This window comes from Cucumis melo, chromosome 9, assembly GCF_025177605.1.
Source record: "Cucumis melo cultivar AY chromosome 9, USDA_Cmelo_AY_1.0, whole genome shotgun sequence".
Lineage (NCBI taxonomy): Eukaryota > Viridiplantae > Streptophyta > Magnoliopsida > Cucurbitales > Cucurbitaceae > Cucumis > Cucumis melo.
This window is the reverse complement of record NC_066865.1, coordinates 1551939-1577158: the sequence shown is the minus strand read 5'-3', so window position 1 is coordinate 1577158 and position 25220 is coordinate 1551939. Positions and strand designations below refer to the sequence as shown.

The 25220-nt window shown below is 34.2% G+C and overlaps 3 protein-coding genes across 5 annotated transcripts; all 3 read right to left on the bottom strand.

Moving 5' to 3' along the window:
- Positions 1–298: 298 nt before the first annotated feature.
- Positions 299–8932, bottom strand: LOC103498564 (uncharacterized). Of its 2 annotated transcripts, none has more exons than XM_008461200.3 (9): positions 8721–8932; positions 7041–7754; positions 6775–6865; positions 6171–6246; positions 5272–5358; positions 4547–4680; positions 2240–2486; positions 1563–1626; positions 299–1310 (listed from the first exon to the last, which is right to left on the bottom strand). In XM_008461200.3, exons 2-9 carry the CDS (start codon positions 7651–7653, stop codon positions 769–771), a joined length of 1854 nt encoding a protein of 617 aa, XP_008459422.1. In that variant the 5' UTR covers positions 7654–7754; positions 8721–8932; the 3' UTR covers positions 299–768. The 2 variants fall into 2 exon arrangements, with proteins under 2 accessions (XP_008459422.1, XP_008459423.1); XM_008461201.3 differs by having other exon boundaries at positions 7062–7754; positions 8721–8928.
- A 2169-nt stretch (positions 8933–11101) lies between these two features.
- LOC103498565 (uncharacterized) lies at positions 11102–15260 on the bottom strand. Of its 2 annotated transcripts, none has more exons than XM_008461203.3 (9): positions 14960–15260; positions 14377–14497; positions 14157–14257; positions 13222–13347; positions 12941–13061; positions 12705–12789; positions 12118–12231; positions 11960–11999; positions 11102–11624 (listed from the first exon to the last, which is right to left on the bottom strand). In XM_008461203.3, exons 1-9 carry the CDS (start codon positions 15134–15136, stop codon positions 11472–11474), a joined length of 1038 nt encoding a protein of 345 aa, XP_008459425.1. In that variant the 5' UTR covers positions 15137–15260; the 3' UTR covers positions 11102–11471. The 2 variants fall into 2 exon arrangements, with proteins under 2 accessions (XP_008459425.1, XP_008459424.1); XM_008461202.3 differs by having other exon boundaries at positions 14157–14260; positions 14960–15257.
- A 1023-nt stretch (positions 15261–16283) lies between these two features.
- LOC103498566 (proline-rich receptor-like protein kinase PERK8) lies at positions 16284–23240 on the bottom strand. The gene is made up of 8 exons (XM_008461204.3): positions 21456–23240; positions 20205–20612; positions 19829–19915; positions 19341–19411; positions 18800–18876; positions 17976–18123; positions 16988–17149; positions 16284–16871 (listed from the first exon to the last, which is right to left on the bottom strand). Exons 1-8 carry the CDS (start codon positions 22549–22551, stop codon positions 16602–16604), a joined length of 2319 nt encoding a protein of 772 aa, XP_008459426.1. The 5' UTR covers positions 22552–23240; the 3' UTR covers positions 16284–16601.
- Between the last annotated feature and the right edge of the window lie 1980 nt (positions 23241–25220).

The following is a 25220-nucleotide window of genomic DNA, read 5'->3' as shown; positions in this document are numbered from 1 at the left end:
GATGACATTGTGATATGAAGGAGGTTAAAAAATGAATTATACTTTGAGCAACAATCAAGTACGATTCTTTGTGTATTATTTTTTTCCCCTCTTTTGGATGGTTAGAAAGTGTAGAGAGCTCTTATTGTCGAAACATTTTTAAAAGTTGAGGCGAAATTTTAAGATCAAAAGAGATTAAAATAGATGCTTTAGTGAAGAAAAACTTCAGAAGTGTGGATGTTGATTCCTGTCATTGATGAAAATCTCCAGAAGTGTAGATGTCAAAATGGTAGGTAGAACTCTCTGAGACAATTGGAGATCACATGGAAATGACAAAATAAGATAAATGATACTACAAGTAGTTCTTCGGACTAACGTCTTGCTTTCAGTGAAACAAACAGTGCACTTGACCTAAAATCATATTCCTGATCAGATGACAAACAACATTTTGTGCCGATCTGATGTATTGTTCAGACAGTTGATCAAATTCTTTAATAATGATAGGGTGACTTCCCTTCTTTGACTCAACTTAAGAATCAAAATATTCACTGATCTCTTAGCTCTAGAACTTGTCAAGTGAGTAGCTCATAATATACAACAGAAGATGAAAATTCATCAACTAATAATTCAGATTCACCAAACTATGATTCTTTTATACAGAGGCTTTCTATCCCTGGCCCTGAATCATCTGTCATCTGCAAGGTTAATAGTAATTCTTCACCAGCTTTGGAATGAATATCACTTCACAATGTTTTTGTTTCTACAAAGGGCCTGTTAAATCTCCAAATATCAGCGTCTTCTTGGTGGTGAAAAAAGGGAAGAACTGTAAGAGGAGCTATATCTTGAGTAATCATCATCACGATGAGGGCTTCTTCTACCTCTATCTGAGTGGGGCCTCCCCAAATTAGGACTCCTTGAAGTTGAAAAACTACCTCTTGGCGTTTGAGAGTCATAACTAAAATCATGACCACCATACCTTGGAGTGAACGAGGGAGGACTTTTTATCGAGTCAACACCAGGAGGTCTATCATCTCTGTAGTCCCGGGACCATCGTTGTTGATGGTGATCATTTCCCCTCGTATCATATTCTGGGTAATGGTTCAAGCGCTGGTTCGACCGATTTCTAGGGAGACCTGAACTTGAAGGTTCAGGAGCCCAAAGTCTTTCATCTGCATTTTCTGGGATGGGAGCATTTATGCCAGGAAATTCAACACTCATTTTCTTTTGTGGTTTACGATACTCTGCCTCAGTAATTTCCCCATCTTCCTGTTCATCAGTCTTCTCATCAGCATATATTGTAATCCCTGATGGCTGATCCTCATCTTCCGGATCTGAAAGGATGATAAACACGTTTTTTATTGCTATTAAGTAGTGAACAAAACACTTCAGATAATAGTGAATTTCTTTCTTTCCTTTTTTTGTTATTTTATAATGGTTTTAAAGGAAAATTTTTCTAGTAGGCCTATCTGTTTAGCATAAAAAAATTGAAAAACTATATCCAAAGCATGCACAGAAAAAACGGTTAAAATGACAATATGAGTCGAGAGAAAGCAGCGCAACCACAAATAGCGCAACGTAATTACCTAAATATCCCGGCGGGTATCCCAACTCTCGCATTCTGTTAAGCCAAGGGGGTGGATCAAGCTCCTGGATGGAGAAAAGATTATCAAAACTCTAGCTACAAATGAGTTCTCATGAAGTTAACTTGTAAGTAAACAAAAATTTCCTATTTGTAAAATAAGAACAGAACTACGCATTTGATTTTCAAATCCTAGGCCAATCTCCATTGATTTCCAAACTTTTGTCGGAATCTATTTAATTTGTGGCAGATGACAATCAACAGCCAAGCAGACCAAGAGATAATATAAGCCCCCACATTCAGTTATCCATAATCAGGAGGGAACTCCTAAGATTCAAAAGCACAAACTATCAGCAAGGCAAAAGAGAATAGAAACTCAGAGAAGTCTAAATCTACATCATTTGACGACTTCCAAATTATATTAAATTGCCAGTTCAAATGGTTATGCACGTTCCCCCAAATGGTTATGCACGTTCCCCCTTCTTCTATAGGATCATTCTCTAACAAGTAAAATGCAAGCTATCTCGGATATGCCCTGGGAAGACGGAATGCAATCAAATTCAATCAATTTGAAGTTGAAGTTACTTATTGTAATGAACGTTCAGTTTTAAATTTTTATTTTCTTTATTATTCACAAGCCATGAATGAAATTCGTTCTTAAGAACAAGATAACTATAATACCTTGAGACCTAACAGTTGCCGTGTTTCTGCATCAAGAGTTCCTGGTCTCAAATCATCATACTTCCCTCCACGTGAATTTTGATAATATCGAGTTGAATTGCGGGAGGCAGAATTATGCTGTTTTTTATACTTATTGCGAGCATTATTAACGGCAGCATTGTCTCGAGGCTTTCGACAATCTTTTAAGGAATGGTTGTAAGAACCACAATTGAAACAACGGCTAGCATCATCAATTATCTTCTGACCTCTGGAATGTTTACAAGGAAAATTAAGAATTAAAATAATAATAACTTGTTCAAAGCACCAACGGAAAGGCACAAAAACTAGCAAAACCAAGTATGTGCCCTGTATTAATCTTTACGTTATTTGCCAAAATAAAAAGATAAGAGCAATTAGGAAGAATCCTTTCATTTCCATTGCCATCAAAAACAAGGAAATCGAGGACTGGATTTCATTTTTAACATAAACCTGCCTCTTTCTTTAGATTTGCTTGGCCCCTGCTAGCTCGAATCATCAATTGAAATTTAAAGTATTAATTAGCCTCTGACTCACTCAAAAAGATAAGTATTGTAAATCAGCCATAAATTTTCTGCAAGCATGTGGGGAGGATTTTCTAGTCCCTCAAACTTCATGCTGCGTAACCAGATTACCAGATTGCCAGACTACAAACAAAAATGAAGAGAATTCTAAAATAACATATCTACTAATGGCACTCTAAGCTATCGTTTGAGGGTATTGCTCTTAAATAAAACCATCAGTAGAAGCCATATTATGATTAGGCATAAAGAAATCGATAATAGATGGATCTCAATCAATAGGCTGCTTAGATGAGATTGACCTTAATCAGTATGTGGACCATAGGATTCGAAGCTGCAAGGGACTGGCAGATTTACTCCTGAACCATTTTCACACCGACACTTGGATACTGCGCTACTCCAGCTAGGACTCAAAGGTTATAGAAGAGAAAAGTCGCTAAAAATGAATTTCTTCTTTTGATCCTTGGGTTTGTATTTGAGAATGTCAACACTAGGGAGAGGATCAAAAATTCAAAATGAAGTATCAAAAAGGTGCCATAGTAGTGAAAGACAGCAAACCAAGAGAGACCAAGCCACTAACGATACAGAAAAAGCCATTGTGCACTTGCCACTTGTATATTCTTTCACTTGCTTAATGAAAAGTATGGTTTTCCAAATTAAAAATTCAACTGTTTTTTCTTTTAAAAAAATTGTTAAACTAACGAGAAATATGTAAGACAACAAGGCCTTATTACAGACTAGAGGGAAAAGGAGAGGATGAGAGGTGAACAGTGAAGAAAGACCAAAGAGAGAATCCATTCCCTTTAAATGGTCAGAAACCATCCTATTAATGGGAAAAATTACATTGTGAAATATGGGGCAGTTTCTTAAATACTTTTCAGCGTATCGTTTTGATGTATTTTGCTTTCAACTAGTTTCTTTGTCCAAATAGCATCACATGTAGTTGTGGAGACCTTGGGAAAATTCTGAATTTGGATAAAGATTTACTTTGAGTGTTCTAAGAAAGTTGATATAAGGTTGCACCAATTGAACAGTTCTTTTTCTTAGGTTGCCAATTGCTCAAGAATTTTGGCCACCAATAGAGGCTGAGAAAACCATCTTAATACAGATTGCAGTAGCTTCCTGATGTTGTGTTTGATATTCAACCACACTTAATAACATAACCTTTTTATAACTTGTAAATAAGAAAGGGAAGAACTTAATTGAACCATGATTACTCTCAAGGACAACTTAGCTGAACACTTTGAACAGATTAAAACTACAAGAAAAACAGAGTCCTTGGGTTCAAGATATTTTGGAAGAAAGCAATAGAAGGATCGTGAAGGACCCAAATCTGATATTATTTAATATTGGATAAAGATGAAGTTTCATGTCAAAACCAATTGGTAATTTAGTATCTTTTAAAAATACTGAGATCTTCCATCTTTTCAATGAGAGATCTTCAACATGTCCCCCTCAAGATGACCTATTTGGTTCGCCATTCTTGGGTTGGATACTAATTCTTTTTCTTTGAACCAAATATTCGTTTAGGCTTCATGGGTTTTGATAGCATATTAGATAAATCATGCACATGAGTTTCCACTTTCCATCTCGAACCAATTAGTGATGGAAAGAGTAATATCGTTTAAAAATTGTCGAGTCCCCGGGCATCTTCTCAACTTTAAATGAAAATTTACAACTATTTATACTAATTTACATGTAACAGTTCAAAACTAGGAAGGATAACCTACTAAAATAATTCATCCAACAGTGGTCAATAAAGAGTACTTACCCTTCCACATTACTCGAATCATTGGCTGAAGTGAGTCCCAAAGTGAACCCCCGATCATAAAGTGGCACAGAATTATCATCTATGGGGACAAAAGTTTGCTGCTGTTCACTTTTTTGGTTGTCCATCCAGAAAGTCTGCAGTTAAACAATAATTAAGAAGGAAAATAAAGAAAGTAGCTAAGAAAACAAGAGAGGGAAAAAAACTAATAAAGATCTCACAAATTTGATAACAAAAAATAGCATACATAGAAAGAACCATAAAGGGAAAATATGTTCAGTTTTTGCCTCCAGCATCAAACTGAATAAGGGGTAATAAGGTAAACAAAAAAAAAGTTTATCAACTTGTTCTCATATCAATCAAAACGTCCTCATGTGTAGTTATACCAGCAAACCAAATTTTCAAACATGATGGTGTGTGGTTGTGCAAAAACAAACCAAGAAAGTTTCTACTGTAGAGCTCCACTTCTACTTTATTTTTTTCCCACAAACTGGGTGGATAAAAAGAACGAAAAATGGAAGGCCAAATTGTAACTTTTCCTCCTAACCTAAGGTTTACCACAAAAGATATAAGTAGAAGGTAGGTAAACAAATATGAAACAATGATCCAACACCAACAACAACTGCGGTTAACTAAACCCAAAAATTGAAAAGCCACTCAATTTGAAATAAACATAGGCTAACAATCTCAAGTATAAATGTACATGGACAAAAAGACAGGAAAGTCACCACTGCCGAAGTCTTCTTTGTGCCAACACAGAGAGCAGGGAAGAAGGTCTCCTCTCCAGATTCTAGGTTTTCAGTGTCTTTATCATCCTGAACAGAGAAAAAGGCAAGTTCAATCAGTTGATTGTCCAAACAGTATACATAGGTCTTCACACATCATACTTGATCAAAAAAAATTTTTTTTTGATAAGATACTCAATCAAGAATCTGTTGTCCACGATCAAAACTCTCATAGTATCCCTTTCGCTCAAATTAACATGATAATTCATTTTACAAGCATCCAGGCATAGAAACCAGTCCTTTGCCTCCCTTCCTTGACTCAGCTACATCTTGTAATCCTTAGAAAAACGTAATATGCACAATCCGTATTACATGAACTTCAAAGAGTTTTACTTTAATTACTTGGATGAGGATAGCCAGAAAAGATAATCCTAAGTTTTAATAGAATTGTGGATGCCCAGCCTCAAGTATTATGCTCACTACCACCTCATAGATCTTCATATGAACTGGTGTAGACAAACCCTTACACATAATTCAGGTTCATAGGCACACCACAAAGGAAATTCATTATTCTATAGGAATAATTAGAGGATAACCACCACATCAACCAACAGGCTACAGGTTAGCCCTTTGACCACTGGCCAACCATTGGTGGTGTGCTTGTTTCATCATCCACAGTCAGATAATAAAATAACCTCATTTTGAGAAACTTGAGGCAGGAACAAACATTAACAGCAAAAAACACTTGCATACAGATGGGTACATCTCAGTTTGACAATTCAACAAAATCAGATAAAAAAAGAGTTAATTCTAAATTCCACAAGATTGTATAAAACATAGTCTTGAACAATAAATCAGAGAATATAACAGCAAAGTAAGCAGCACTAACAAATGAGGCTTACACGTGATAAAGAACCTTGCTGAGCGTGCCACTCAGACCATTGCTTTAATAATTCATCAAGCTTTTGTTTACTATCTCTGAAAATCAGAAACTGAATCTAGTTAGGAACTTACAAAATCTGTTGTTGAACATAGGTCTCTATAAGTTGTTCAACCAACATTGTATTTGAATATTTTTAACAAGAGAATCACCCTTCCAACAGGATAAATAAATTTAAAAAATTAAAACAATAAGTGGTCTTACAATTGGGCATTTTGAAGGAAAGGAAGAAACATTTGTAAGGGGAAGCCAAATAAGAGAATAATGTGGTACTACAGTTGGCATTTTAAAATTGATATCGACTTCAATGGCAAATTGATTTCAGAAAATTCTTCAGCTCACTAATGATTATCATTTGGTTGTATCAAATTCAAATGATGATGGCTCTCTATCCAGTATCCAGTACAACTGGTAGCAACTCTAATCCCTTAAAAACCCTAGTGCAATCAATATCAACAAATCTTACGCTTTTGGCAACAATACAAGTTTCTCAATTATAACAAACTATTATTTTTACTGAATTGAACAAAAAGGCTCATTATTTCAGAAAACGTTGCATAACCAACCTTGTTAAAGAAGTATACACGATGTGCACTGAAGGTTGTTGCTCATCCATAGCTTCCATGGCCATCCTTGGTCTTTTTACACCTGATATTCCTGGATACATAGAAAAATAATGTTTAGTATCACAATTAGAACCTTGTTTACTGTAGAGAAAGAAGTCTTAACTTATCACAATTAAAAGAGGATATGCCTTTTAAAAAATATTTGAAAGCCTATATATTAACTTTTTTGAAAGTAAATCATGAAAGGAGGGGAGAACTCCAACTACCATCACTCTTCTGAATCTTACTGGGGCCTCCATGATGATGGGATGTGGCTGAACCGTTCTCCATGGGAGCTCCAGAGTTTAATTCATTGAAATCAATTGAAACTCCGTTCATTACAGTCAATTGACCACCAGTTTTCGAGAAGGATGAATTATCGACCAAGTCCTTCTGAAAATTTTGGCTTTCAACATGACAAACATCTTCATATCTTGTATGAAGCTCATTCTGCTGCAAGGGCTCATTGCTTGGTAGTATATTCCCATCTGCAGAGTTGACTGGCAGGTCCTCAGCTTTGCTCAGTATTTCACTATTCTCACTTCTACTTCTAGTCTTACTAAAATCTGGAAGGTTATTCAGATCCTCAATTTCCATATCTGAATCAGAACGCTGTGTTTCATCAACAAGGTCAGATTGGGGTACGCAATGCATATCTTCCAACTGTACATCATCTACAAGCTCAGCCTTCTCTATGCTTGCATCATCATCCTTGCACTTCAAAACACTTGATTGAGAATAAGCTTCTCTTGTTTCATTAAAAGTAAGAGATTCATTACTCTCCGTTTCATTTCCAGAATCTCCGGAAGCTGGCAATGCAATGAAATCCTCGGTCCCCATAAAATGAAGGTAGGTACAATGGACAATTATATAGCAAAATGTCCACTCACTAACTGTAAACTTGATATGCAGGAATAAACAGCATACCAGCTAGAAACCACCTATCAATAAAAAGTGGCAATGGTACATGTTAATGCCATAACGACACTAAGAACACTTCAGGTAAAAGTAGACTAGGAACTTAATTAACTTACATAAACATTAATTTTACAAGAAAATAAAACTATAAAGAATCCAAAAAATATCTATCTGACTTATAGCGCTTTCAGAATCCGAAACTTTCAAAACAACCTCACGTCTTAAAAACCAAGTTTCAAAATTCCCCAAGATCCCCCCAACTTTGGATATTATCCATCAACTGGTGTATTCATTAGATAACGTTGTAGGGTTATAAACTAGTCCAAGAAGCTGGTGTCTAAAAATTCTGAAAGTGAAGAAAATACATATCCAAGTCATGTTAAAACTAAAAACAGTAATATCAAGTTGAAGTTAATTATTCCTTTAGTCCACAAAATGTGGGGTGGGGATTTGAACTCCTCCTTTAATTACCTGTTGTCAGTACTTTTTTCCAACTTTCTTTATCACAAATTATTACTCAAGCTTCAAAGTATTATATCAACAACATCAAATCACTGAAAAATGGTACAATTGGATGCAGATGATAATAATGGAAACTGAAAACTTGGCAGCAAACGTTTGAACTTCTATAAAAAACAATGCACATACACCTGTTTACAGCATGACATTTAAATAGGGGAAAAAAACTCAAGCATCCAATTTGAGGCAAACCCAGTTACTAAAGTGAGCAAGAAATCGTTTTAAAGCACCAAGCAACTCCTCAAATTCTAAAATTTCGAAAGATAAATCAAACTATGTATTAAAAAAAGCAAATTCAGACTCAATTGTCAGATGGGGCATTGGAAAAACGCTTGAAATATTCCTAATTCGAATACATTCTAGTTAAGTTGAGCCAACGTTGTAATAGACCAAATAAGGAATGAGAAGAAACATATATTGTACGAGGGGTAGAAAAAAAAAAGAGAAATTTAGGGTTGTGAAGAAGGTACCGTCAGTAAAAATTGAAAGCCTGTATTGTGAAAGAAAAAGGAAGAGGAAGAAGGGAAAGTCCGGTGCCGGAGAGATCTGTCGTAGCCGGAATTGGGAAAAGATGAGACAGAGCAACGACGAAGAGCGAGTGAGGTCAATTGATGATCCGGGCGGCGCAGTAGATTGATGAGTGCTTGCCGTACGATTCAGATTCTTTTTCTTTTTTCTTCTTTTTTTTTCCCTTTTTTATTTATATTTTTAGGGTTCTAATATGATTTTGATCTTTGTATTTTAATAAACTTTGAATTTAGTCTTCTTTTTTTTTTTCACTTTTCCATTATTCGTTAGATTTTCCGTATAAAGTTTGGAATTAGATATTGTATTTTGTTAAATGATCTTTATTATAATTATTTAACTAATTTTGAAAAACTTCCCTTTTAAAAAATAGACCAATAACATTTTTAAATATAGCAAAATAAATCGATATATAATATAATAAAATTTTATATTCTATAAAAGATAAATATCGATTGTCACAAATAAACTCTAATTATGTTTATCAATGTATTTATAAACATCGATAAAATTTAAAATTTTGTTACAATTTGTAAATATTTTTATTAGTTTTATTATTTATAATAAATTTTCAGACAATTTTAAAATTTAGTATAATTAAAAAAATAAAATAAGATATTTGAAATTACAACAACCACATGGACCAAATTTCAAAGTATAAAAACAAAAGAGTCCTTTGAACCTATTTAATATAAGTTTAGTTATGTGCTTTTGCCATCATGCTTATTTTGTTTATTGGTTCATGAAGTTATATTATAAGTTGACTCAATCAATAAATTATTAGTCTTGTATTTAGTATATATATGTCAATCAAATAACGTATTGGATTTCCCTCCGATCCTTTAAAATCGAAAAATGTACTTGATCCAAAACAAATGTACAAGATTTTGAATTATTACAATCGAATCATAGAAAAGAAATATGCATCTTGTTAACGTAAATAATAGTTATTAATTTTTTTTTACCACTTCTTAAGTATATTTTTATATTTTCAAAATGTGATTTTAGTTTATTTACGTATAATGTATTCTTCATGATTTGAAGCATTGCCACCAAAACCAATATTTTTTAAATTGAGGTAACTTTCATCCAATATTTTTTAAATCGAGGTAACTTTGATCCAAGATGAATTGACTATAACCTAATCAAACATTTCTTCGAGCATGAGGAAGAAAGTGGATATCATTCCACGTGTATATACATTATGATAACCGTAGAAGAGATAAGTTTATTCTGATTCTCAATTCAACAAATACTCCCTTGAAGTACGACTTCTCTTTGCCAATTTACTGCATCAAATTTTTTTACCTTTTGCTTATATCGTATTCATTTGAAATTACAAAAACAAAATCTCGTTCGTTTACATTAGCCTCTTGCTCTCCACACTTTCTCAACTTTCTTATTCTCTCTGATCTCCCGCGCTCTCCTCTCTCACTCACTCATGCTCATTGTTCTCTCTCGCTCTCCAATCTGAGTATGTTGCTCTTCAATATGTGCACTCTCGCTCTCTTGTCGGACGATCCGCAACCTCAATCTCCCAACATCCCTGCGATATTTTGATGGTCAGGACTCCTTTGCAATGTTAAGATGGCCAATGGAAAATAGAGAATGGTCGGTGCAAATGAAGGACAAAAATTCAGAAAGAAGAGGGGGAAGGAAAAAGAATATTATATATAATTTTGTGACTTTTAGCTAATGATAATGTAAGCAAGTTAGACAAAATTCTTTCCATTTAAAAAAAAAAGGACAAATCTATTTTAACTTTTAAAATTGAGTCTATTATGTCATCAAAAAATAAATACTCGATGATAAGATATGTTCAATTATGAGTTTAACTTTAACAATGATAACGAATTTTATCAAATACAACCATTATGAAGTGGGTGGTTCAAAAATTATGTAGCGTTAAGCTAAGTTCACTTCCATGATATTGGTTATTGATAATGAGTGAAAATTATGATGTCATGCACCATTAATGTGCTTGTCAAAAAAGATAATGTTAGACCTAAAACATATCATCTGAATGAACAATATTTACAAATAAAAATGACCAAACCAAACTAGACAAATAAAAAAAATACAAGAGAAGAATTGGAAAAAGAAATGATAAATGATACAATTAACATCTTAAATTATCCCGACTATTTTAAAAGTTTCATTTTTGTGTATGCAAATTTTTTTCAATACAATACTAATAGAAAATTTTGGACAAAGCTCATGATTATTCGCTCTGATATATAAATAAAAATAAATATGAAAAAGAAAAACAAGTAAAATTTTATCTCACAAACTCAAAATAGTGCAATTACTGGAGATATATGCCTCATTTTAATTGTGATCCAAAGATCTAATTTTAGAATCTCAATAATTATTAAGTAGTTTGACATGAAGTCTACAAAATGAAAGAAATAACCTTCCTTCCATCACAATGAGAAACCTCAGGCAGGATAGAAAATCCACATTCCAAACATAACAATCTCCTAATGTATGTCAATCGTAAATTTATAAGAAGTTGCATTTGGAACCCAAACTTGATCCACAGACCTAAGTGAGAATGTCATCCATTCCATGTTATAGGAATGCTTTTCAAGACATTTTGACACCAATTTTTAGCTTGAAAAAGTGGAAGGAAAGAGTCACTACTGGATTAGTCTAAAAAATTTTCATACATCAGAGTTGCATCTTCTTCATCTATTCTATCTGAACCACCATCTTTGTGCCATCGAAAGTGGAGTATTGAGGAACGGGGCATAACGGTAGATAAGCGGCGAAACAACCCTCCCAATATTGGTCCACGCGCTACGGTGATACCCAGAAGTGACAGGAGCATGATACATAAGCTTTAGCAACTGTTTTGCAATTGTCCAGAAAAAAAAAGAAAGTGAGTCACCAACTCTTTTCTCTGATTATGAAAACAAAATAATGTTCACCAATCTATTCATGAGTTATACATCAAAATGAGATCATATTAAAAACAACATACCATTTGTTTGGTTAAAAATCCAAGAGAACTGCTCTTCAGTTAATGATTATAAAAACATGGTTGTATCCCCCCCCCCCCCCCCCCCCCACCCACAACACACACACACATCTAAGATAACTGATCTTCTGTGTTTTCTAATATTGTATGCGTTCCCAAGCATATACTATTATGTTATTATGTTACGGTTACACGAGATCGCACCTGCCAGTACATGAATGTATGTAAGAAGTTGCGTTGCCACCTGTAGAACACAAGTTTAAGGAGATCATTGAAGAGAAATGGCCATTAAAAATGTGTGCGTGTGTTATTGTCATGGATTAGAAGAAGTTGGCAAGAGCCAAAAGGAACTAAAAACTGACGAGAGCAAGGAGATGATAAGAATGAAGCCAAGTCCAATCTCAGCCTGCGAAGACAGAATGCTGAGAGTAGTTGAATTTGACTCCACCCATACGCAAGGCTCTTCCAAATATTTCCTGCAACAAATTAGAGAAAGCATAGAAGCATAAGATACCCGCATAGAGAAAAAAACCTGATATATTATTGTTATAAACTTGAGTGATAAAAGAAGTGAGCAAGCAGATTTTAAGCACACGAGAAAAATAAGAGGCAATATACATTCATCTATTCTTGGACACCCATTAATTCCCTCAATAACACATAATGCAGCTCTTGTTAATAATATTCACCTTCCAATTTTGAAATTAAAGGAACTTTAATCAGATCTATTCTCTCTTTCTGTTTGTACAGCGCTTAATTTTCTCCTAAGAAGTATATCCTTATCTAGGCACAAGGTAGAAACTGTGGGGACCCTCCCCTTCCATAAAAGCAAAGATGGAGGGTATAAAATAAAAAACACATGCAGTCTAAAACGTAAGTAGAGACTTAAGGATTCTGTGTGTGTGCATGTGCGGAAATAAACTGAATCAAAAAATTGACAACCGGCTACCTGTATAAGGATGAACGTGCAAAATTACGCCTAAGAAACTTTGCAACATGTTCAAGTGACCGACATAGGATAGGAATTAAAGCAACTGCATCAACCATAAAAGCAAAAGATTAAAAATCACCGCATGAGTATGAAATGATATGAACAAACTCACATTTCAATAGACAAATACGTTGATATGATATCACAAGGAGATCAATAGATAAACAAAAGTTGATCAGTGAAGCTATGCTTACATTTAAGACAAATATTTGAAGTCACAAAGGTGATACAGTAGGTGAAGTAAATGAAATCTTTTGTTCCAATTATCGACTGGAAATAAGCTTGCAGTGCTTGCAAATTCCACGCCCTGGGCTTCTGTAAACATTAAAAAATTAATAATTCAAGACAGAAAGATAATACGGAGAAATAGATGAACACAAAGGAGCTGTTTTCTTTTCTCTACTTAAGATTGGAAGAAACCTAGAGTTTCCATAGAATTGCAAATGAAGATGTTAAGTTAGTATGGGGGACTTACTCCATACAACGAGTACAAAGAATATAAAGAAGAACAAGTTGTGCCCATAAAAGATAGCCTGTATGCCCTATGTGAAAGATTTTTGGGTATTAGGGGGAAAATTGCCAGGACAGCCACAATAAACACCTGCAGAAGAAAAGAAAATACATTTTTCACGATAGATCCCAAAATTGAAAAAAATATTTAAAAAGACAAGCAGAACAGAATTATTCACAACCACAAGCCAATACCAAAGACAACCGATAATTTTTTATGCAAATACCCTTAGTATGACTTTCTCGCTTTTAAAATAATGTTCATAACTTCTCTAATAAAGATTTTTTTTGGAGGTTTCAAGTTTCCATGAAGGTAAAGAAACCCATGGACAATGATCATTAAAATTTGACGACAGAAATCTGCCATGAATGTGCTTTCCATAAACAAATTAATTCTCTAGGACATCACAAAGTACAGTAGAATGTCTTTTGTTTGCAGTTTACCCAAAAATGGGGCAGTTGAAAATCTCAACCGAGGTAAAACAAACAGGACTTCAATTAATAGGGAATTCCCGGTAGTATATTTTGAAGAAGGATCAGGGCCACTGTCAAATAATAATTTACAAAGTAGAAGAGATGACATACATCTTACAAGATACACAAACAGAGGACGGTTTCAGTGATGAAACGGATAGCTCCACAAAGAGAAGGAAGAAAAAACATTTCGGATACATGTAGGGTATGCTAGCAGTACAAAAAAATAAATCAACAAAACCTATGAGAATTACATTTCATCTATCAGAAATGATGGAACTTTTTCTAATTAAAAGTTCATACAAACTTTCAGAAAAGCAGCACCTCCAATTTAAGGGAGGAAACAAAATACATAAATAACATTGTGTAGGCTGTAGCCCTCAAACATTTCGTAGCTATACACAAAACATGATATAAACTGCCTACCCATGCATTGACAGAAAACTGAATTGTTTGTCGATCCCAGCGCAATGGAGTTGGATTAGCATCTCCACTTGCAGATGTACCTGAAGTCCTAGAAGTTGATCCTGCTTCATTACAAGCAATGTGTTGCAGAAATGCAATCCGGTAAGTTCAACATGAACATCAAAGAAATATTTAGATCTTGATGTCTAACACTAAAAGAGGAAAATAACTAAACTTCTACCTGAACTTCGTGGTCGACTTCGATCATTAGTAGGAGGGGGTGCTGCGGAAGATGTTGCTGAAGGTCTAGATGACTGAGTTGAACTACTTGAAGACATGGCTTCTACTACAAGTTCAGGATCCTGTTTTGAAAAAGCATAAACTAAAAATTTAAAACAAATGCAAGAGAACGCTTGAACTCTCAGCAACCATCAAAGAACACAAATTCAATAAAAGAAGACAGTTAAAACAAATGCTCCATTTCGCAGCTTAAACAAAAAAAGTCCAAGGTTTTAACTGATTTCCATGTAATTGAACTTGCACATCTTCTCTCAACTCCAAGAACCCAAAATCCACAAGAAATCTAAAAATCCAAAAAGTGAAAATTCCCAATAGAAATTGCACTAACAAGCATAAATTAGCCAGAACTAAATGAGATAATACAAAATCAACAAGAAGAGTTAAGTTCAAATCCCAAAACCCACAACAGCGTAATAATCCAATAGAAAGAAAACAACCCCAATAAAGAATTAGTGAGTACGGAACCTAAATTGAAGAAAACAAGGATACCCAAATCGAAAACAACTAAAAGGGAGAGAACCCACGATGTATCTCTGGTAAAACTTGCGCTTGTAATGATCAACAACATCAGGGCGAGACGCCATGTTTGGAGGAATCAAAATGTTGGACCAATAATCAGCCCATCTGGGATCGTTCTCGTAGTCGTATGATGCTGCCGCTGCCCTCTTAAGCCTCTGGGAATCATCTTGTTCTTCCCCCATTTCTGAAGTTCTTCGTTCTTCTGATTGTTGTTGTCGTTGTTCTTCTTGAAACAACAAGATTTCTATCGGCGAGAGAATGGAGAGAAAATATATGCCGATTTACTTTCCACTAGTGAACAACGTTTACCAAAGAGTATAGATTCTCTTTCCTATTAGCTGAAGAAACGACGTCGTTTTTATCCTAAACTATTGCAACAATGAAAAAGTTTTCATTTTGTTCTCATGTTTTAAAATGTTATACTTTCCTACTATTTTTTAGTTCGGTAACACGTTTCAAAATGTTATACTTTCCTACTATTTTTGAGTTCGGTAACTAGATTTTATGATGTTATATAACTTTTGTTTCATTGCAAAGTTTCAATATTAACTCGGAGTAGTTCTAAATGCTCATTTCTTAATCAGTCAATTTAAAATAAATACGATGTTAATTTTTTTAAAAATAATTTTAATAACAATGATACATTAGTAAAAGCTAATTTAATCTTTTTTAGATTAAAAAAACATTTTAAATAACGAAATTATTGATTATATCACAGTTACCTAAGGATGGAAAATAAAATTATTGTTATTTTTTAACAAAGTTAACCTATTATTCTTGAATTAATTTATAGACAATAATATCAAATATTTAAAATGCAAAAGGGGTATTTTCAAATCTAATAAAATGAACCAAAATAATATACATGTATAAGTGAATCAAACACAAAATTTCGATATATTTAAAACTTAGGGACTAATATTCAAAACTAAACCTAAAACATAAAATTTCATCCTATATTTTATAATTTTATATACTAATAATCAATTTAATGTACTTTATCTTATACAACACTTTCTCTTTACAATAGGTAAGATGAGATGAATTTTGATTTTGAAGTTAATAGTAGAACTATACTCGTATTTCTACCTCTCTTATAATCATTTATACCTTCGTAAATATAATATAATGTGCTTCATTTCTCATTATAGTTTAGCTTTTATTACCTTCATAAATATAATGATGAAGCTCCTCAAATTAAAATCCCCACAAAAAGAAGAAGAAGAAGATTAGAGATTCAATAAAACTCACAAGATTAGGTCATAAAATAAACTTAACTAAACAAGGACATATGACATCCCTAAAATCAGACTTAGATGCCAAGAATCATTCTTCAAAATTCATATACTTACCATTAACCACTGAGAATAAATGTAATAATTGTTCAAAGAATAGTACATACATTTGTAGTTGCTCCTCAAAATTTGAGAGTATAAAGAAATGGTGTGGCATTTTCAGCCCCAAATTGTAGAGAATACAATATCAATCAGCTTTTTATCATTGCAAAACCTTGTTAGCAGAGAGGAGAACAGGAACAAAAGAAAATTTGAGATGAGAAAAAATTGACCAGAGATTTACAAAAAATTGAATGGTAGGGGGCTTGATTCCAGCTCCAAAATCTGCCAGAAATGTAAAATAAAAACAATATCAGATGTTCCATTGCCGGGATCGATTCATAGGTGCCGAGGGACTTTGTTCTCTGGATTCTCTACTCCAGCTACTCTGACTTTGACTATAACTTCGACTTCGATCTCGATCGGAGTAACCGTAACTGTAATCTTGACTGCCGAAAGCCATTCTTTGAAACATTCTAATCTGAGCAGAATGTTCAGCTGAATCGAACACTCCACTCTGCCCAGGTTTCACCCCATTTGCAAGATCTGACATTTCGTCTAAAGAGTCTAGAGCTCTCACCACCTGATGTCAAAACAGTACATTTCATCTTAGGTTTTTTCCCCTAAGTTGGAATATGTTTATGTGGGAGGCTTTTTTCATTTAGTTGGAAATTTAATGTATTATATGAAGTTACTAACCTGACTCATTCTTGGCCTCTTTACTGCCGAATGACGAACGCAAGCGGCTGCTGCTTCAATCATCCGAAACATTTCTCTATCTATGTAATTGTTGTCTAGCCTTGGATCCACCAATTCATCAAAATTCTCGTCCTCAATAGCTTGCGCAAGCAATGGTCGAGCCTGAAGTTTCCATGGAGGATAATGTAAAAATGGATTTTAAAGCAAACAGATGAAAAAATAAAATACGAGCAAAATGTTCTCGAACTGCAAAAGATGAAAAAGAGGTTTCCTTCTTTAAAATTCATGCTACCAGTTGTAGGGGTTAGTTCTGCCCTGTCTAGAAGAAACCCTATAATAAATTGCCAAGATGAGGAAAGTTAATCTTAAATATTTGAAGAATAGGCAATAAGCCTCTTGCACAGCAGTGGTGCAAAAAATGGAGAATTATTATGTAATGCATTAACATCACTAATATAATCATTCTTGTTGATCCACTCCGAACGAGTGATCCTTTCGACTATAATCAGATTGTCCTCAATGTTCATGAAACTGAATGCAACGAGATAGGCGTAAGTTTCTACCATACGTTCCATGTCACCTTCATAATTATGTTTTCCTTCACATTTTGTTGGTGTTCAAGTTTCTTGTATTGTTTTAAGTTGAGCATTAGTCTATTTTCATTCCCTTAATGAAAAGTCTTGTGTCCCTTTAATATATATATATATAGTCAGTTTGTCTTATGTGCTTATTTGCAGTTCCCCACCAGAATACTATTCAACGAAGACAACTAAAACAAATTAAGGTCTTGAAAGAGTTTGACGATTCACATTCTGAAGGTCACCGGTTTCACCTTTTTTTTTTCATTCTTTATTTCTTTTTCATTTATTTCATTCTTTTTTATTCTTTTCAAGAAGCAAAGAAAAAAACACATAAAATGGAGGCTTCAGTTTCGAAAATACCTTACCTGGTTAAATAGCAAGAAAGAAGTAGAGATAGAGAGGCTTACCCATTCAACTAAGCTCTCATCCCCTAGAGGCTGAGAAGAATCTACAGGCTTTCGACCAGTAATCAACTCCAAAAGTACAACCCCAAAAGAGAAAACATCAGATTTGTCTGTCAATTTCCCACTTGTTGCATACTCTGGAGCCATATATCTGAAGATTGAAGATAGTAATTTTTACATTTAGCTAGTGCAGAAACAGGAACAAAAAACTGCATATTGCATATTGCATATTGAATCGGTGAATTAGAACTGAACAGGCCATTTGCAATTCCTGAAGTAAAAAGCAGAGAAGCACCATGCAAGGGCTGTATTATTGAAATAGACTAATAGTTAGGGTTCAAATACATGTCATGCAGAAATGCCATTGCATCCCAGGTTGCAATCTTCCTCTCCTTCTTTTCTTGGGTTCAATGAAATGTTTGTTTCTTCTTTTTCTTTTGTTTAATCTTTAAATGAAATGTTTCCTTCTTATTATTATTATCTTTTTTAAAAAAAACTACTTCTATAGTAAAGCAAATCTAACCTAAAAGTTCTAATTTCATTAACTGAATCATAAAATTAAATAAGTGGTGAAATTAATATCATTCAGTTCTTCAATCTCTGTTCTTCGAAAGTTCATGGCTAGTTGTAAGTGTTTTTTGGACAAGGGTTCTTTTTTAATTTTTTTTTTTTAATTTTTATGGATATTGGATCTTATAATCCTGTTGAATGCTTCATCAAGTAAGCAAGCGTACACACTTAAACCACAGCCAACATGAAAAGAGAAAGTACATAGTATAACAACTGCTCTTGAGAAAACTAAAACAAAAGTACTCTTACTGACATACCCAAAGGTTCCCATCACACGAGTTGTTACATGAGTATGTGAATCCAGTGCCAATTTAGCAAGCCCAAAATCAGCAACCTATTGGTGGTAGAGTACACAGTTTTAGAAGCAAACAACAAATAACTAAAAGTGCACACAGTTGGGAGAACATCTGATCACACCTACACCAATCACGATCCTATGTACCTTAAGAAGTTCTATCAAATCAGTGATGGCAATCACCAAAATAAAAGTGCTTCCAGTTCGAGAGAAAAATGACAGATCATTCAATCAGAATTTTTGATGATATGGAAAAAAATTGGGAAGGCATGGGGAATACATTATTTTCTCTTGTTTGTCGTAAATCTGTGTATTGTACTGAAAATGTGAAAAGTGCAAACACAAGTGGTATCAAAAGCCCCCAACTTACCTCCGTCTTAAGAATCTTCTAATCTTGATGTTTATCATGGAAAACCCTTTGATTTTTTCTAACCATACTTCCCAAACTAGAGTTTTAGTGGCAACAATTGTCAGAGCAGTTCAAAAGAATTCTAGCAAATTACCTGAGCTTCAAAGTTGATATCAAGAAGAATGTTAGACGATTTAATATCCCTGTGAATAATGCGTGGATGACCTGGTAAGAATCACCATAATACTGAGAGGGATATTGAAAAATACTTAGAAAAGTCAAAGAAGAAACTAAACGCTTGGATAGAAGACTAAAGATTACTAATATCTAACTAGATTTCCTTAAAACGGAAGCACCATAACAATGGATGTATGATGAGAATGAATAATTAATGAAGCAGCATGTATAAGAAGTGGAAGGACCATCAAAGTTGAGCATCATAGAAGTCACTTGTTAAAATAAATATGTCTTCAAACTTCAACCGACTTTATGCACACCTTAACTCACACCTTAACTAATTTCAAAGGATTACTACCTAATCCTATAGATTTAGTTGGAAGCCATTATGTTTACATTCTGCAACTATTGGACCAACTCACGGTAAATATTCTTCAGTAACAATGTCTGAAAGAAGAAACTTACAATCTTCATGTAGATAAGCAATTCCACGAGCTGCGCCAGCAGCAATTCGAACACGTGTACCCCAAGCCAAAACTGGCATGTTCTCCCCTGAAATTAAAATTTTCCACAGATGTTAATGTTAACAAAATTGAGAAGTTCCAAAATGGGTATGGCATTTTCCATTAAGAGGGGAAAAAAAAGGTGGAGGCTTTTCAGGAATGTTTAGCAAGAGCAATACAATTGAAAGAGGTAACGAAGTAGAAATTTTAAAACAGACCTACTTTCTACATTAGCTAAATAATATTTGCATAGATGTTGCATGCTTATAAAAAGTATGATGCCAGAAGAGGTAAGAGTTCTCTATATATTTCATCAGGATTCATAAAGTATATCTTACCGTGTAGATGGTAATGAAGGGTATTGTTTGGAACATAATCGTAGACAAGCAATCTTTGATAATCAGAGATACAGTAACCAACCAGGGAAACCAAATGCCGATGGTGTACTCGGCTAATAATCTCAACTTCAGCTCTGAACTCTCGTTCTCCCTGTCCACCACCCACTTTAAGTTGTTTAACAGCTACGTCTCTTCCATCTGCAAGGGTGCCTTTGTACACACAACCAAAACCACCTTCCCCCAAAAGATTGTTCGATGAGAACCCATTTGTTGCCTGGTGTAGGTCATCATAAGCAAACGATCTCGAATTACCTACTCCACCTCCTTCTGATGGTGAATACTTGAACTCACTATCAGTACGACTTCCTAATACAGGAACTGAAGAATGGGGCCTTAGGAAGACGGAATCTGGAGAATACATGAATATTCATCAGTATTCATAACGTTATGAGAACACACCAACTAACTCTCCTTGTAGCCTAAATGGAAAGAGAAATAGTTCTCTTTGGATATCTCATTCATCAATGAAATTACTTCTTATCCCAAAAAAAATAATAATAAATGGAAAGGGAAATAATAATAATACATAAAACATCCTGCTACAGTTTCTAAGCTAATTGATGTTGTGGTGCCATGTAGCTCAGGCCAAGTACAACAGAACAAGTTAAAAATAATAAATAATTAAAATCCCAAATGTAAATGCGAAGCTAAACCCACATTGCAACTAATCTTTTCTGAATAAAGCATCTGAAATCATATGGAATCTACTTTTAATGGGCACGCTGTGGATAGCTTTGAAATTCTAGGTAGGGGTAAAAGTGCTTTTAGTCTATCTACCAAAAATTATATCCTCGGGAACTCTAATTGTACTGAAGATTGAAATAATGAAAACTTCAATTAATATATAAATCCGAATGAGAATCACATGAAATCAAGACTAAAGGTTGATACTGCCATCTAGAATGTCATCCCGAATGACTCAATCAACCACGAGTCCACATTAGTTCTTTTTCTTCTTAAATTTCTAAAGCTATAGCAACAAAGAATATTGTCCTTGAAATTGAAAACTGGCTTAAATTAAAACAGTACAAAAAGGATCTATCTTTAGTGCAATATATGAGTTTCCCTTCACCAGAGCTAAGCCCTATAGTTCATTTGTGTCACTCAACATCCTCTACATTATGTCAGAAACCTTTTTATCAATGATTATGAAAGAAAATACATATATGATTCAGTGTTCAAATAGAGTACCTGAGTTTTGGGAGGAAAAAGGAGAAGCCATGGTGTAAGGGATACTCTTCTTTCTTCTCTTCCGTTTCTGAACAAACCACATAGCCATGATAACAAGACTGAGCAATAGAACACCAACCACACTGCCAACTGCCACAGATGTTCCAGTGCTGAAACCCCCTTTACCAGTGGCTGAGCTATTTGCTGTAGTATTGGTACCATTGATTGGTGGAATTGGTCGTTCTGGTGTAACAGAAATTGGAGGGGTAACAGGACTTCCACCAGAAGAATTAGTTGGAGAACCAGGATCACTAAATGGAGGAGGAGCAGACGATGAAGGGACTGAAGGAGGAGGTGATGGTACTGTGGATCTTGGTGGAGGGGAGTTATCTGAAGGTGGAGATTGAGAATCAGGAGGAGGAGGAGAAACCTTGTGGGATGGGGGAGATACTTTAGGTGGTTCTCCTGTTGATGAAGGTGGTGTTGGGACATTAGTTGGTGGAGGTGGAGAAGGTGAAATCGTATCGGGGGGAGGGGGAGAAGGAGTTGAAGATGGAGGACTAGGATTGGATGGAGGAGGTGGAGAACCACCTTCTGCTGCTGCTGGCGGCGGAGGCGACAAATCAGGTGGGGAAGGTGAAGCTTCAGGTGGAGGAGGAGAGGGAGTGGATCCCTCGGGGGGAGGTGGTGATGGTGATGTTGTTGAAGGTGGTGGTGGAGAGGTTGTTGTTGAAGGTGATGGTGGAGAGGTTGATGTTGAAGGTGGTGGTGGGGAGGTTGGTGTCGAAGGTGGCGGTGGTGAGGGCGAAGATTGTGGGGGTGAAGGTGTGGAACCTGAAGGGGGAGAAGGAGGTGAGGTTGTTGGTGGAGTAGGTGATGCTGTCACTGGAGGAGACAATGTAGGAGAAGCATCAGGAGCAGCTGGGGGTGATTGAGGAGGTGGAGCTGAAGAACCAGAAGGCGATGAAGGAGGTTCACCCGTCTGATTAGGCACAGAGGATGTTGGAGATGAGGGAGAGGTTGCAGATTCCGCCGGAGGAGAAGGAGAAGGAGGTGAAAAAAATGAAGAATCTGATGGATTCTCAGGAGGAGAAATACTTGGAGAAGGTGAAGCCATAATCCAATTCACAGACCCTTAAATACTCAAAATCCAACACTACACCTCCATTCCCGATTCAAAAATCATTGACACATAAACTTCACAAGGTAATCACAACCCAAATAGCACCTCTCAGTCAATGTATCACCAAATTCATCCAAATCACTCCAAATTAACAAAGAATGTACAGCAAAAACACTGATTCAATATACCCCACAACTAAGAAACTTCAAAGAAACCCCAACAAAACCCCCCCAGTCAATCCAAACCAGAAGAACTCAAACCATGAAAACAAAAGAACCTCAAATCTACCAGATCAACAAAGTGCAGTACAACTTCAGCAAAACTAGAACAACCCAAATGCTGTAATTGACAAAATGTGGCAACCCCACATCAGTAAATGGGCTGAAACTGAAGAACAGAGCTCGTACCTCTCTCTGAAACGATGAAATTTCCTCCGGTGACCAAGTCCTGAAGGTCGAAAATGGAATCTCCGAAGTCCACTCGGTAACCCCAGAAAAATCCTTCGGTGGATAATAGTGGGGGCGGTTTTACAAAACGTGGGGGCGACTTGCTGGAGCCAATCTTCATTCAGCTCGCACATGCAAAGACAGGCTAACGAACGAGTTTAAGCATTGTAATTAAACCCAAATCAAAAAGAATACTCTGTTTTTTTCAGTAACATCATCACTGTTTTTAACTATTTGCTATATTTTTCTATCAAAATTTTCTTCTTTTTCATAGTCATTCTTTAACACAAACCAACAAAATTTGTCATTTCATTCACAAAAAAGTTTGCTTTTTTCTTTTTCAAGTTGAGAGTCTCCATTATTTTACTTCATTTTTATGAAGCAATAGTCAATTATTGTTCTTGTTCTTCGTCATAAGTTGTTCTATAAACAGTCTTTCATGTAAAGTTTTGTCGAGATTTAGACCATTGTTTTGAAAAATAATCTTAACATTTATTATTACAAATATGTCTATTTAACCTATAAACTTTCAAATCATCTAATATGTTTTTAAGTTTTACCTTTAAAAGATTCTTCACAATTTCACATTTTCTTTTGAAAAAATCAATTTAATTTCAAATTTTGTTTTTTTGGTAAATTTTGATAGAATCTAAAATTTTGTTATATTTAAAAATATCTCTTATTCTTTTTTAGATTTATAAATATAAAAAATAAAAGTTGTAATTTGATTTTTTTTTTAAGGTATATTCATGAAAATTTAAAAATAATAATAGATTAGAAGTTACCAAAATGGTGACTTTACTTATTTGTGTAGTAAATTCCAATGTGTTTAGAAACAAAAATTGAGAAAAAATAAAAATAAAGATATTCATTGAAATGAATGGTATGGCATTGATTTTGAAAGGCACAAATATGGAAAGACAAAGAAATCAAAACAAGCTGTGTTGGAGCCTTCTGTTCAACCAACTTTTTGAATAAATACAAAATTAAATAAATAAATATGTTTTTTTTATTAGATTTATTATTACATTTACTAATTCATTGATTAAAAATCTTTATAAGTGAGATCTCATACCCAATAACATTTCATTTGAATATTGCAATTGTTTTGTTCATCTGCCAATGGAAAATATAAAGGTTTTCTTGTACTGATAACTTCCTTTCCTTCTTTTTTTTTTTTTTTTTTTTTTAATTTTCTTTTAGTGACTTACAACTTAAAATAATGAAAAGCATGTTATGCTCGATCATTTTATCATAAATTTTATATATGCCCTTAAGATTTATTGACCCCAGACCATCGCGACGCAATTAAGGTCCGAGATCGATAACTAAAGACAGAAGTCTTTCATCTTGAGGCAACATACGTCCAATATCGAATAAAATAAAGGCAGAATTCTTTCATTCCGGAACATCGTCTTGGTGCCATTAAGGTCCAAGATACAATAACTAAAGGAACAATTCTTTCATCTAGGACATCTCGGGGCATGGTATGTTGACTGAGGTAATTTTGGTATTTTATATTGTGAGCTTTTTCCGTTTTCAAAATTGTTCTACACAATCTAAATATTTTACGAGTTTGTTATACTTTTGAAAAAATTTATTCTTTTTTTATTATTATAATTATTAAGTATTGATTATATATAAAAAAAATATTTAATAATCTATTATATGCAAATCAGAAGTTTAATGATTTAAAGTTTATAGTCGAATTAGTATCTAATACAAAATTAAATAACGTTTTGAAGTTTACTAATCTATTTAATATTGAATATTTTTAGGATGTGAATGTGAACTAATGATTGACTAAACTCATTCACTTTCACTTTGTTATTAAAAACAAGTTATTGATATTTTTGAATAATTGGACTTAGTAGGGTTTATATTAAAACAATATCAAGTTGGTTTGACTTGTTTTGTTCTTTTATAAAAATTAGTGTCAAAAATTAAATTATCTTTCATTTAATAACAATCATGTATTAACTTTATACACGTTTAAAAAGTGATCTCTAATTTTTATATCTTCTTCTAAGAAAAATATATATATATATATATATATATATATATATATATATATATATATTAGAAGGAAAAAAAGAAGTAAAAGATGGCAAAATTTAAAAAATATTTACATTCTAAGATAAAATTGTGTGCAATGAATTTACGTCATTTAGTAAGTTTTTGTCGTGAAGCGTAAATATCTTATTTGTTTAATTATGT